Genomic DNA, 12,733 nt, shown 5'->3' on the forward strand with positions numbered 1-12,733 from the left:
AACTTTACGGACACAACTTTTGGCCTTTTTATGAGATTCTAAGCTTAGAAAGTACTTATTATTTTTTTCACCCTTCTCGTACCAGGACGCTCTCGAACGAATAATAGCTCCTTTCGAAAGGTAATTAAAATGTGCATCGTGCTTACTTTGAAGAATTTCAAGCTGTTCAATATTTTCTGCTGACGGATCAGTAGAGCACTTTTCCTGGTACATTTTAAGAAGTGTTTCTATTTCTAGCAATTTGTCTTTTCTTAGCCGTGCTTTCCCTTTACTATATTTTATAGAAACTTGTCGGATTCTATATTTTATAAGATCCCAGAGCACTCTTTTGTCATTGACCTCTTTAAATTCCTCAATCCAAACGGGTACACTTTCACTAATAAGTTTTACATACTCGTCATCCTTAGTCAAACTAGAGTTGAATTTCCAATGAGATGGACCATGCTTTTGTTCTTCTATGCCATTGAAAATTAATGTAATTGCTAAATGATCTGACTTTATAGAAGGTATAATTTTAGCTTCTTCGACTTCGTCTTGGCAGGTGTCGCTAATCAGCCAAAAATCTAGTCTTCTTTGGATCAAAGGTTTGGTTTGCTTCCAAGTAAACAGCCTCTCTTTCGGATTTCTTACTCTCCAGATATCGATCAAATCCAGATCCAAACAGATTTCTTCAAGAATCTTAACCGATTCTTTTTTTGCTGGTGAACCACCCAAACAGCCCAGTGATAACGTTTTGTTCAGCGCTTTTTATGATGTCGTCCAATTTTTCATATAAATCTTTAGAGTAAGTACATTGATGACGTACCTTATTTGGTGCGTAGATGTTGGCAAAGACATATTTAACTCCTTGCACAGACGCATTCAAAATTATAAATCTACCGTTTTGGTCGCACTTGCAGGATTCTTCTTCAAAATCTAAATCATTTCTAACGAGTGTTATAACGCCGCAACTGTGATTTGATCCATGCGCGAAAAACATTTTCCCATTCCATTGGGTTCTCCATATATTCTCGATTTCTACTGGACTGTACGTTTCTTGGAGGAAAATAACGTCTGCTTTTTGCTTATTCAACCAGATAAACAAAGCTTTCCTTTTTTCAAGCGAACGGATTCCACGTACGTTAAGCGAAAGAAGTTTAAAATTCACATTCTCCTTTTTGCTTGCCATTGTATAATTATTATTTGACTCAAAAGAGCTGTTTCCAAACTGGCAGCTCCAAAAGAAAAGTCTACGTAGTATACATAGAGGCAATAACACGTACACTCACTAAATAGACATTCTAAACACATATTAAAAAAAAAAACTAAACTAATTAGATGGTAAAAGGTCTCAAGATTTGAACCTTGGTTTGGACCCTTGGGACTTTGGACTTATTCAGCTATTGTTATAAAAACAAAACAAAAATGTTAGGTGCAATGAAAAAACTTTGGCGAATTAAATGTTTTGGTGTTTCTTTCCGTTAAATTTTGGTATGCAAGAATTTTATCGCAATTCTAGTTACCATTTATATCGCAATATTAGCGGCACCAAAGCAAAGTTAAGACTTATAAATTGCCTATCAGTTGAGTGTTCTTATAGATAGAGATAGCCTAGCCTTATAAAGAGGTTTGGTGGTGCCTTAAACGATAAAAACGATCATCGGCTTTACAAAATAAAATGGAAATAAAGTCAATCAAAGGTTTTTACTCAGGAGTAGTTGATTGCTCGCTTGGCAGCAAGTACTCTGGTAATGTGTCTACAGAATATTTACTACTATTTATAATTAGGCTTTTACCTCTGAGTAGTACCTTAGCAATGTTCAGTTGTTTAGCTTTCCTAAAGGCAGCACGTAATTTAGCTCGGTCTTTAGCAGATTCTGGAGAGAGATCCTTGTCGATAAATACAGTCGGGAAACGGGCGCTCTTCAGCAATTCCTTTCTCTTAAACCACACCAAATCGCAGTCCATACGCGATAGAAAACGGGCTAATATTGGTCGCGGGCGAGGTGGTCCCTGCATCTCTTCTTCATTCGATGTTGAAGGTGCTCGTGTGCCCACATTTGGCTTTCCTGTACGATGAACCGCATGAAATTTGACATCTGAAGGCGCTCCGAGCTCGGTCAAAACTTGCCTCAGCTTATGAAAACATTCTTCGTTCGTCTCATTTGGTTCTTCTGGGATATTATAAAAACGTAAATTTTCCCTTCTTGAGTAATCCTCCTGTTTTACCAGTCGACTCCTTAGGGTTTCGACCTTTTTCTCTAAAGTATCATTCTTTTTAGTGGTGCTGTCAAGTTGCTTTTTTAGTTCTTTGTTCCCTTCTTTGAGCAATCGAACTTCTTCCCATACGACATTTAGAGATTTTGTTGTCTCGCCCGGTTCTTCTTTAACGGACTTGATATTGTCGTTTAGTTCAGTCTTTAAAGTTTCTATTTCATCGTAAATCTTTGTAAATCCATTTTCAATGCGATTTTGGATGCTTAACAGCCTCTCAAGAATTTCGTCAGGCTCCCCGGTCGATGAACTTGAACCTCGTGGCCGCTTTTTTTCCTTCGGTGGCATCTTTAAAATCCAGGTCCAGCTACATCAGCCAAATATTTGTGTAGAAACAGTCCATCTAATCTTTTTGTTCACAGTGCATAACCAAAACTTCAGCTTACAAATCATTAAATCGCCATAGTTTGTGGAGCTATCGAAGCAGTGAGCTCGACGCCATGATGGTCAGCCCCAGTCCACATTTACATTCCTGACATTTACAAGGCCCTAAGCAATCCCAAGTGACGTTTTCCCGCGGCTCTTAAAAAGCACTCATTTATATTCGTACGCCATTTATGCTGAAGAGGGTTACAGTATTTTCAACAGTAACGTGACAAACAATTTCTTAGTCAGTGTCAACATTTTTCAATTTTTCTTACTTCATATTTAATTCTACGCGGCTAGCACAGGGCAAAGACGTCAGGTGACTTAATGCATGACGTCACACCTCTCATTTTCTTCAGAAAGACAAATTGAGTGAATTTTTGAGATACAAGCTTTCCGAAATGATCTAGAAACTTTGTAATAAGGAGTAACTGAGTACTAGATAACAGTCCGTTAACTTGAACTTGAACTTTGCCCGATAACAATAAGTCCTTATTTAACGGTAACAAAAAACTGTAAATACTGTGGATGGACTTGAACGATCCTGGTCGCCACTGAATATTATCACAAAATTCTTTAACGCCTAAGAGATATCGCCGTCAACGTGTTCATGATCGCTTTTTGGCTGAAAATTGACCATAATTTCACCCATTTTTCGACCAAAATATTTCTAAAAGCATGAAACCTTTCCAGCACAAAACGCTGGTGTAATGAATATCATGTAATTAGAATACAATGATCCCATTGAGATATCAAATGACTTAGCGGTTTAATTAGTAACACCCGTATTTTGAAAATAGTGCCCTAAAGAGAGTGTTCGGCGGATAGGATTTAGGGTAAAAATAAGTTTAAAAATTGCCGATGCGGCATTGTTTCAAAAGTTTCTTTCCCAACTATTTTATGAAGTCGGTATCGGTCAATAAATATAAACAAAAAAAGTCTGTAAAGTTTAAAACGTTCATGAGATTTTGACGGGCAAAAACGTGCTATATGTCAGTGCAGGACAACAAAGAATAATACAACTAGTGTCATAGCATAAAATGGATAGGTTGGTTGAGTAACTACCAGATTCCAATCCATATTAATAATTAACTTTTACAATAGTTGTTAATGTTAATCAGTTATTTTGTTATAAAGTGGCTTCGATATAATTACAGCCTTACGACGGGGAAGGCAGATAATCAAGCCACACGGAAGTGGCCACAAACCTCATCCGGCGATCAGCTACAAGTTTACATTCACGGACAAATTGATCCAGAAAAAGGACAAACCTCTGAGCCACTAGTTTTATTGCTGCCCGGCAGGTAGTCAATGTCCAAAAACAATTCGTAAGGCTTAAAGATGCAATTATCTCGTTAAACGAAGGGCTACTGCACTTCTTCTTCAGGCGCCATTTTGTTTGAGACTAGCACCCAGTCCCTCAAGATTCTCCCGAGTATTCAGTTTAACTCTATCCAGATTCCATATCTGACTTCCGATTAATTAAAAGCTCGATCGAGCGTTAATCGGTACTCCTGTTGTGTGATATGGCGTTTCGCTCAGAGAGTCAGACAAAACTTTTCAAGCACGAAATTTTACTTGCATAGGAATGAGGCAGTCTGTTACGTTTTACTTGACCCGATATCAGGGAATTCAGAGCTTTCTAGTTCTCGGGACCGGTCGGTTTCTAGACTTGTTCCGCAGGATTTACTATCCCTGTGATCGGTGTAGTAATATATAAGCTCGGGGGAAGGGGGACTCCCATGTAAAACGGACGGAATTTTGAAAAGAACCCCTAAGAGGTACTAAGATCCTGTTTCGTGGCAAAAAAAAAAAGGTAAGGTAAAGTCTGCATATGAGCCAAGTGGCCCACCAGGCCGGAGCTTATCCCGGTTTCCGTAGCATGAAGCGACTAGGAGTATTTCTACTCCCCCCTGGATGGGATGCTAGTCCATCGCAGGGTTATCCCCAGCATTAAGTTCGCCGGTACCCATTTATACACCTGGGCGGAGAGAGGCACTGTGACAGTAAAGTATCTTGCCCAAGAACACAACACAATGTCCCCGGCCACGGCTTGAACCCGAACCGCTCGATCCGGAGACGAGTGCACTAACCATGAGGCCACCGCGCGAGTCTTGACATTTTTTTTCCACTCCCAATCTTTATCTTGCCACTCACCACAATCTGAATGCTTGGAACAGGCTCCAAGTTCAAACAAATATTTCTTTAACTTTCACCCGCACAGTCGTTTTGCTTTCCTGTCAAAATTTTACTCGGGGGAAACATAACCAAGTATCAGACACATCCAAGTGCTATCGCCTAAAATGGAGCTGCAATACTTTTTTAGTTTGATGTCAAGGGAAATATTAATTTTATTGATTTTATTACCCTTGTAATAAAATTCATTCTTGGCATGCAGTGAATCAAGGTTTAAACCAGGGTTCTGTGAGTGACCGTCCAGTAGCAAATATGGGGCCGAAGGGCTTATTCAACTAAAGGGGCCTGGAGCATGCCCCCCTAGAAAACGTTGCAAAATCAAAGGATTTTTGCTGCGTTTTCCACGATTTTCAGCCGATAAATTTTATATATAGGTTGGACTTCTGTGTCCACAATCGTCATTGTGACATGTCAGTTGTGAAATCACTCCTATATTTAGACACTTTCAAAAAACAGTAGATGCTTGCTTTAATACAAACGAATCAAGCAGGACGGCTGTTTATAGCAGATGTTTCTTTTAATCACTTTGAAGCCCTGGTTATCCTTACAGCTTTTTCTGGAAGCGTCAGTCGGTTACCAGTGTCCATAATGAGGTTGCTATGTACAAAATGTATCACCCTTGAAAGGCAAAAATGTTCGTTTTCCTAACTGTAGAGAAAACCAGGTGATTCCACCAAGAAATTAAAACTGCAGTATGAAGTGGCTGCTAAGTTGCCATTCAGGCGGGTACAGTTTTTAAGCCCGACAGTTCACTCACTCTGCAGCATTTTTTACATCTTCCTTTCCTTACACGATTTTTCTTTTCAGTCACCCTCCCTTGCATGAATTTTTTTTTGTTCCCCCCACCCATCACTTTTCTAATGGTCCGTCCCTAAGACGGAGATAATTAATTCTATTTATTTTGAGGGGTGACGCATGAGAGATAAATATCAATTTAAAATGAGTAATGTCCGGGAATGAACGCAGTTACGAAAACTGCGAAATTTTCTGAAATTGGCAATACCATCGACAAAATCTACGAAATTTATTCAAAGGGTTACAAGGAAGGCCTGTCCAAAGTTACGAAAATTGCAAAAATTACAAAATTTACGAAAACTGCGAAATTTACAATAATTCGCTAGACTATCGAGGAAATCTACGAAATTTATTCAAAGGGTTGCAAGCAAGGCGCGTCCAATATTACGAAAATTATAAAATTTACCAAAACTGCGAAATTTACGATAATTTGCCAGCCCATCCATGAATTACACGGAATTTATTCAAAGGGTTGCAAGGAAGGCCTATACAAAGTTAAGAAAATTACAAACTTTACTAAATTTACAAAAACTGCGAAATTTACGCGGATTCGCCAGCCCATCTACGAATTATACGATATTCATTCAAAGGGTTACAAGGAAGACCCCAACGAAATTTACAAAAACTGCGAAATTTACGATATTTCATCTCTCCATCCTAGAAATCGGCGAAATGTTTTCAAAGGGTTACATCGAAGTCCCCAACGAAATTTGCAAATATTACGAATTTTACGAAATTTGCGAGAACTGCGATACTTACGATAATTCGCAAAAGCATCGACTAAATCTAATATATCAAATTTATTCAAGAGATTAAAGAAGGCCCCATTCTAAAATTTATGTCATTTTCAGCTTGTCTTTGTGGGGGTCATTAGCAGACAGCTTCATATTGTTTTGAGAGGTCTATATAATGGATGTAAGTTAAACCAAAATATTAAAATGAGGTACATTTCACCCTCAGCTCACAACAAACTAGAATTTCCCTTATTTGCTTTATCTCTATTGAGATAAGTAAGGTCAATTAAGCGCAAAGTATGAAAATTTCATGATATTATGTAAAACATTATCAATTGTTTGCAACAGCGGAATATCATATCCTTCAATAGGGGCTCGGACGTTTGGAGAATTCTTTTCTATGTGGAAATAATTTGAGATTTTTCAGTTCTGGAAGGCTACAACGTGCAAAAAAGGTTATTCCACGTACAAATCTTAAGTATTTACTATTAAACCCACATGACCTAGCGAAACAGGGTAGCCACTTAACAGAAAATTATCTGAAGTGAAGTTTCCATAGTCTTTAATGGAGGTTGCCAATAAAGAATGCAGCATGCAGATACGTATGATGATGTTTCTGCAGGCACAAATTTAGAGGCTGTAAAAACAAAGTGAGACTGAAATTGAAATTGAAGACAAGGAAGTCGAAATAAATCGAAAAAGCGATTACTCACGAGCAATCTAATGTTTAGCCTGCGTAGCAAGCGTTTCCGTGGGGTTTGGAAGCAAAGAAAGACCGAGGAACGGGATTTTCGGTGTTTTGTCTGCGCGGAAAATGGGGCGAGAGCCAAAAAAAAGAAAGATGGTGGTGGGAGAGGGGAAGGAAGGAAACGCTTGAAGACAAACCCCTGGATTTTGAAAACCTCCGTTCGCCAGCGAACGGGGCTCGTGATTGGCTGAGCTAGTCCAATATTATTGACATGTGTCGATCAAAGGTATTTTTAATACCTTTGAGTGCCAGACAAAAGGGGAAGACGCGTTCGAAGCTTGTTTGCAAAACGCTTTAACTTTTCTCGTTGAACGAGGATTTAGTCGTCAGCTTCGACAGTACGGTAGAAATCCTGTAGTGCAATGCCGACGCTTTGGTTTTTCGAAGCCTGCACATTATTGCAGAAGCAAGCGCGACACAATTTTGCAGCTGTTCCTTTAATTTTTACATCACTTTCTTGAATGCCACACGCGCAAAGGACAAGATAATAAACCAGGGCACAAAAAATTCGCATTACTGCGTTGGGAAAACCTGGTGATTTCGTCTGGCTTGTTACACAGCAACATGTTGTCATAGGTACTCTGACATTTCATCAGAAGCATTTTTGTTGACAGCATTTAGAACCTCTGGGTACAATTCTGAATGATTTGTTATGGTGTTAGCTGCGGCATGCCATGCCTGGAGTTGCCTTCGTGGGAGTTGACTTGCTAATTTTACCTTGTATCGATTCCTGGACGAATTAATACAGTGATCAAAGATTTCGAATCTTGCGAGCACAAGGATTACTAATGCGACTTGAATACTTCTCACATTTTAACTTTCTGGCAGATTTGTGCTAGAACTTCACCCTTGCAGTCTTTCCTTTTAGAGGGATTGAGTAGAAGGTAGTAGAAATATAGCTTGATTATAAATTACCAAATTTAATTCACCGAGATTTCTCCGTTCCCACCGTGCGCTCGTTGTTTCAGACATATTTTGACAAGTTAAAGTTTATTTTGGTTCAAAGTTCACTTCCGCTACGGAAGGCCGAAGATTTTATTGGCTAATTTATGACAGCCGATGAAAGCACGAAATCTCAGTGTGCGCACTCAGGCATGAAAAGCCAAGTGGGCGGTTTTCAAAATCCAGGGGTTTGTCTGCAAGCGTTTCCTTCCTTCTTTCCCCTCCCCCTCCCCCCTCTTTTACTCGCCCCATTTTTCGCGCTGTAGTTCCTTGCTCCCGAACCCCACAGAAACGCTTGCTGCGCAGGCTATCTGATGCTGCCTAGTACAAACACTTAATAGGTATGCCGATATACATAGTCATTATGCACAAAAGGAAGGAAAACGAAATGGCTTCCGAAAGAGGGACACCGCCAACCTTTTCGTATCAGCCAGGCATTCCTTTATGTTAGAGTCGCGAAATGTCCTTTAAAATGGAACCACAATCTAATTTTTGTGTATTTACACGTAATGCATACAGATACTTCTATTATTTTGCGCTTCTAGAATGGAAACTATTTGGACTGTTTCACTTCATGAAAATTACAACCTGATTGCAGATTGGTTTTGAACAAGATAAACGTGCTTGATATTTACTGTTACCTGGTATAATGATTCGAAGCAAACCAAAAACCAATTGAGCTCCAATTCAACACAGTTGAACTTCAACTTCTTGGTGAGCTCGATTATTGAACTTAATCAACTTTTCGTGATATTATCGTTCAAAGTCGTCTCCCGGTAGCGTTTAATAAGTACACTGGGGATTTGAAAACGTAACATTGAAGTTTGTTATCTCTTTGGGTATTATAATTTTTCCGCTCGCGTCACTCCGAAACTCCGTTTTGGATTGGAAGAGTTTTAGAACGCAGATATTGCAGTTTGTTATATTTTGCTGTTAGGTTAATGTCATATAATTCCACTCTGCTTCCGCTCTCGTGACTTTCCCCGAAACTCGCTGTAAGATTGGAGTAGTTTTAGAGCAATTTAATACGTCGCGTGTTTGTAGAATGGTGGAATGTTTTTCTTCCGCCAAAGATAGGCGCACGTTAAAATTAAAACATCGCTGCGAGCACTTTAGAATAAGAAGCTTACTTGTTGAATGGGTGCTTCGATACTCATGCTAGTCAGCATAGAACAAACTGCCGCTTTCAGAACGAAGCATTGTAGTTTGTTATCTCTTTTGATGTTACCTCAATCTTATATCGTTCTGCTGTCGTAACCTTCCCCGAAACTCGCTTTGGGGGAAGATTAGGAGAGTTTTAGAACATGGTTAATAAGCGGTGCAGGTGTATTCGGTGGAATGGAATATTCCCCCACTTTATCTTCCCAAAGTCACGTACGTTTAAACATCGCTGTATGCGTTTCACTCGTTTTGAATACGTAGCACGCTTGTAGAAGGTAGAATAGATACTCAGTCAACAAGAAACGCTTATCTCATGTTATGTTTTGCTGGTAGACACTGGTGTTGTGTTAATATCATATAATTCCGCTCACTTTCCCATATTAACCCGCTTTACGATACTCGGTCAACAACAAACGCTTTGAGAACGAGAGAAACATACAGCTTGCTATCTTTTACATGTATGCGGTAATGGCATAGTTTCATCCCGCTTTATCCTCCCAGAGAGAACAGAAACATGGATGTCATTTTTGGCGGTCGTTTTGTGTTATGTTAAGGTGGCTGAACACAGTTTTTGATACCTGTGTTTCAATCACCTTTTTCTCTAAAACCCTTGATCTCTCGGTCGCCAAAAATGGCTGCAAGCAAGTTAACAACACAAACTTTGGTTTTTTTATGGTTAAGCTGACGTATGTGCCGTTGCCATGGCAACACGAATAAAAATAAACAAGCCTTTAAAATCGGTTTTGTTTATTTGTAGAAAGTCTAGATTTTCTTTATAATTTGCATGCAACAAGCTTGTAACGATTCTCACGAGTTAACACCATTTTGCTAATAATTTCACAGCGAGATCTTTAATTATCCCTTGTTGAAGGTTTACTGAAATGTCTAGAGTTTCCTTTGTTAAAGTTCAATTATTTTCAATACACCAGTTACTTATTTCCTAAAGTATTTTCGTGCCAAATTTCGTGAAATTCTAATGAGTGGTTCTCGAGAAATAGGCGTATTTTCGAGAGTGCAAATTTTCATTCGCAATTTTTTGACTTACTACGTATGCGATGCATTTAACTGGTTTCTTTCGGTAACAAAGATAAAGCTCAGAATTGCTGAGTTCTTTCCATCTTTACCTTTTCTAACATATATTTGTGATAAAAGGCTAAAGCCATCAATGCACTGCGTTCAATTTTAGAGAAAAATAGCACAGATAGTGCGGGTGTCGAGTAAATAAAATGATCGCTCTATCGACGGCATATTTGTTTTTTGCAATCCTTGTGCGCGCGCTGAATTGCATCAGCAAAAGCGCGCGCGAAGACTGTGTTCGGCCACCTTAATTGCGAGAAATCGCAAATTTTGTAAAATCCGCCAGCCGGCACTAGTAGGTGGAATTAGCGTTACAAAGAAGGGCAAAATATCGCAAATTTAGCAATGAGTTAACGAAAAATTCTGAAGTTGGCGAAAAATCGCAAATTTTCTAAATTTTTCAAAATCCGCAAGCCGGCGCTTGCTGGTCGCGGATTAACATAAAATTGTAAATTTCACCACGACATGCCGAAAAATCGTCGAGGCAGCGAATTTTTGTAAATCTTGTAGATTTTAACGAAAAATCACAAAATTTGTTAAATTTAAAACTTAAACGAAAAAACGTAGAATTTGTAAAATTTGTAACTGCGTTCAATACTGGACATAAGTGTCATTGTCACGGATCGAGGTCGGCCGATTCCCTCCAAACTCTCAGAATTTTGTCCCTATTAGATAAGATAACGACCGGTGGTATTTTTAGCAAAATAAAATAAATTTCATAGAATTTATTTCCAGATCAAAACTATTTTTTATTAGTCTGTCTTAAAGTCTTTAAAAATACGCAAACTCTCATTTGGCAAGTTAAAATCCTGTCGCGTGAACTTTCTCACGACTTTAACCTAATTTCCTAATTAGCATAATTGTAAGTTTTCCCGGAAATATTTCACGCTTGACTAATTTGCGACACATTCCAGGTATTTAAGAGCAACACATCTCTTTTTCAGATTAGTACCGTAACTTTGCATAGTATACTTCACCGGAGCATTTTGTCAAACTCTTTGAAATATTGAGGGGTTCTGATTTTTGGTAGAAGCACACTTCAGGAAGGATAATTTTCCATTCCTTATCTTATCATCTGCAGACAGCTGTAGTCGATTCTTTACACTGATCCAATTCAGCTGCTGTTTCTGTTTGCAATATGAATGCTACTTTGACTTGCTCGTTCAGTTCTCCTGATTCTGCCTGTAGTTTGGAGGGCACGGGGTCGCAGATTGTACCCCTGTTGGCATGTAAGCTAGACATTACCGCACATCTACTAAGCCTGGGAGTGAGCTCAGGGCAACAGCAAACCGAAGACGAAAAAGTTAATGAGGTTGACCTGATCCTGAATAGAGCTGGATACTTTGTTGCAACCGAAAACGAGAAAATATCAATGACAATATGCCCGAGACATATTAAAAAATTAACTACAGACTGAGCTGGCAGAAAGAGCCACACATGCTCGTATCCAAGTCATCGAGGACTGCGGAAAACTATAAAGAAACCGCGCCGCGTAAACGCCACCTTGTCGGAAGAAATTTATCAATTTCACCATGCCACAGTTCACATCGGCTCGGGTAAGTACAAACTGAGTGCAGCCAGACCGCAGCCATAATCCTCAGAATTGCGGGGTGGGCTTGACTGGTAAATACAAACGAAAACTTTATTTCGAAGGTGCGTATTTTACTTTGTGCTTGTTCATATGGGCAGTACACAAATTTTAGTTTTTATTGGAATATGCCAAGGGAAGGAAGCCAGACGTAATCCCATGCCATTGTTTTTTGTATTTGAATGAGCGTTTAGCTTTTAGTCGACTCGTTTAAATATACAAAGGCATTGCTCGATTCTGTTGCATTGTCTCATATCCTTATAACTTTTTCGGAAAAAGGGAGGGAGAGGGGACGGGGGCGTTATGGTAGTGCTTCGAGGTGGACTGAAGTGGTAATTTGCTAATCAGGCACCCTGCCTGCAAAATGACTTCAAATGGGAGAAAATGGGGAGGAGGGGAACCAGGAGGGGGCCTAAAGGGAATGGGAAGGTGAGTGGGGCTGCAAGGGACGCCCACCGCCCATTATTTCACTCGCCTCCCTTCCTTCAGCTGTCATGAAAGGAAATTACAGCACTTTAATTTGGTGTTACGTGAGTGCACAAACCAGACTGACAACAACAACAACAACTTTATTTGCACTCAGCGAGAAATTAAATGAACAAAACTAAGTTAAAATAAAAAGAGTACATGGCTGTCCGAAATAACCTTAATGGGCTAATAAGACTGGGCAGCCATCCGTACTTAAGCTGGGTACGACGACGATGACCATGATGACGATGGTTACGGTGATGTTAAGGGTGACTCACGTTGATGGTGATCGTGATGGTGATTGTGGTCAGTATTGTTAATCTATTTATCATTATCATTTTTATTGACAGCTGTGTGTTCCAACTGCCGTGGAGCACACTACAAATCCCGTAAGGCTCGCTGTTT

The 12,733-nt window shown here is 39.4% G+C and overlaps 1 protein-coding gene and 2 pseudogenes across 1 annotated transcript; 2 read left to right on the forward strand and 1 right to left on the reverse strand.

Moving 5' to 3' along the window:
- LOC149118950 (uncharacterized) overlaps positions 1-12,733 on the forward strand; it is a 102,209-nt pseudogene that overhangs the window by 5,564 nt on the left and 83,912 nt on the right.
- On the reverse strand, positions 1,670-2,707 carry LOC149118951 (uncharacterized). The gene has a single exon (XM_089274860.1). The coding sequence runs from the start codon at positions 2,539-2,541 to the stop codon at positions 1,684-1,686; it is 858 nt and encodes a 285-aa protein (XP_089130986.1). The 5' UTR covers positions 2,542-2,707; the 3' UTR covers positions 1,670-1,683.
- Positions 11,411-12,731, forward strand: LOC149118952 (uncharacterized; annotated as a pseudogene).

Source organism: Orbicella faveolata, unplaced genomic scaffold, assembly GCF_042242905.1.
Source record: "Orbicella faveolata isolate gen_17 unplaced genomic scaffold, um_ofav_v1 contig_1, whole genome shotgun sequence".
Lineage (NCBI taxonomy): Eukaryota > Metazoa > Cnidaria > Anthozoa > Scleractinia > Merulinidae > Orbicella > Orbicella faveolata.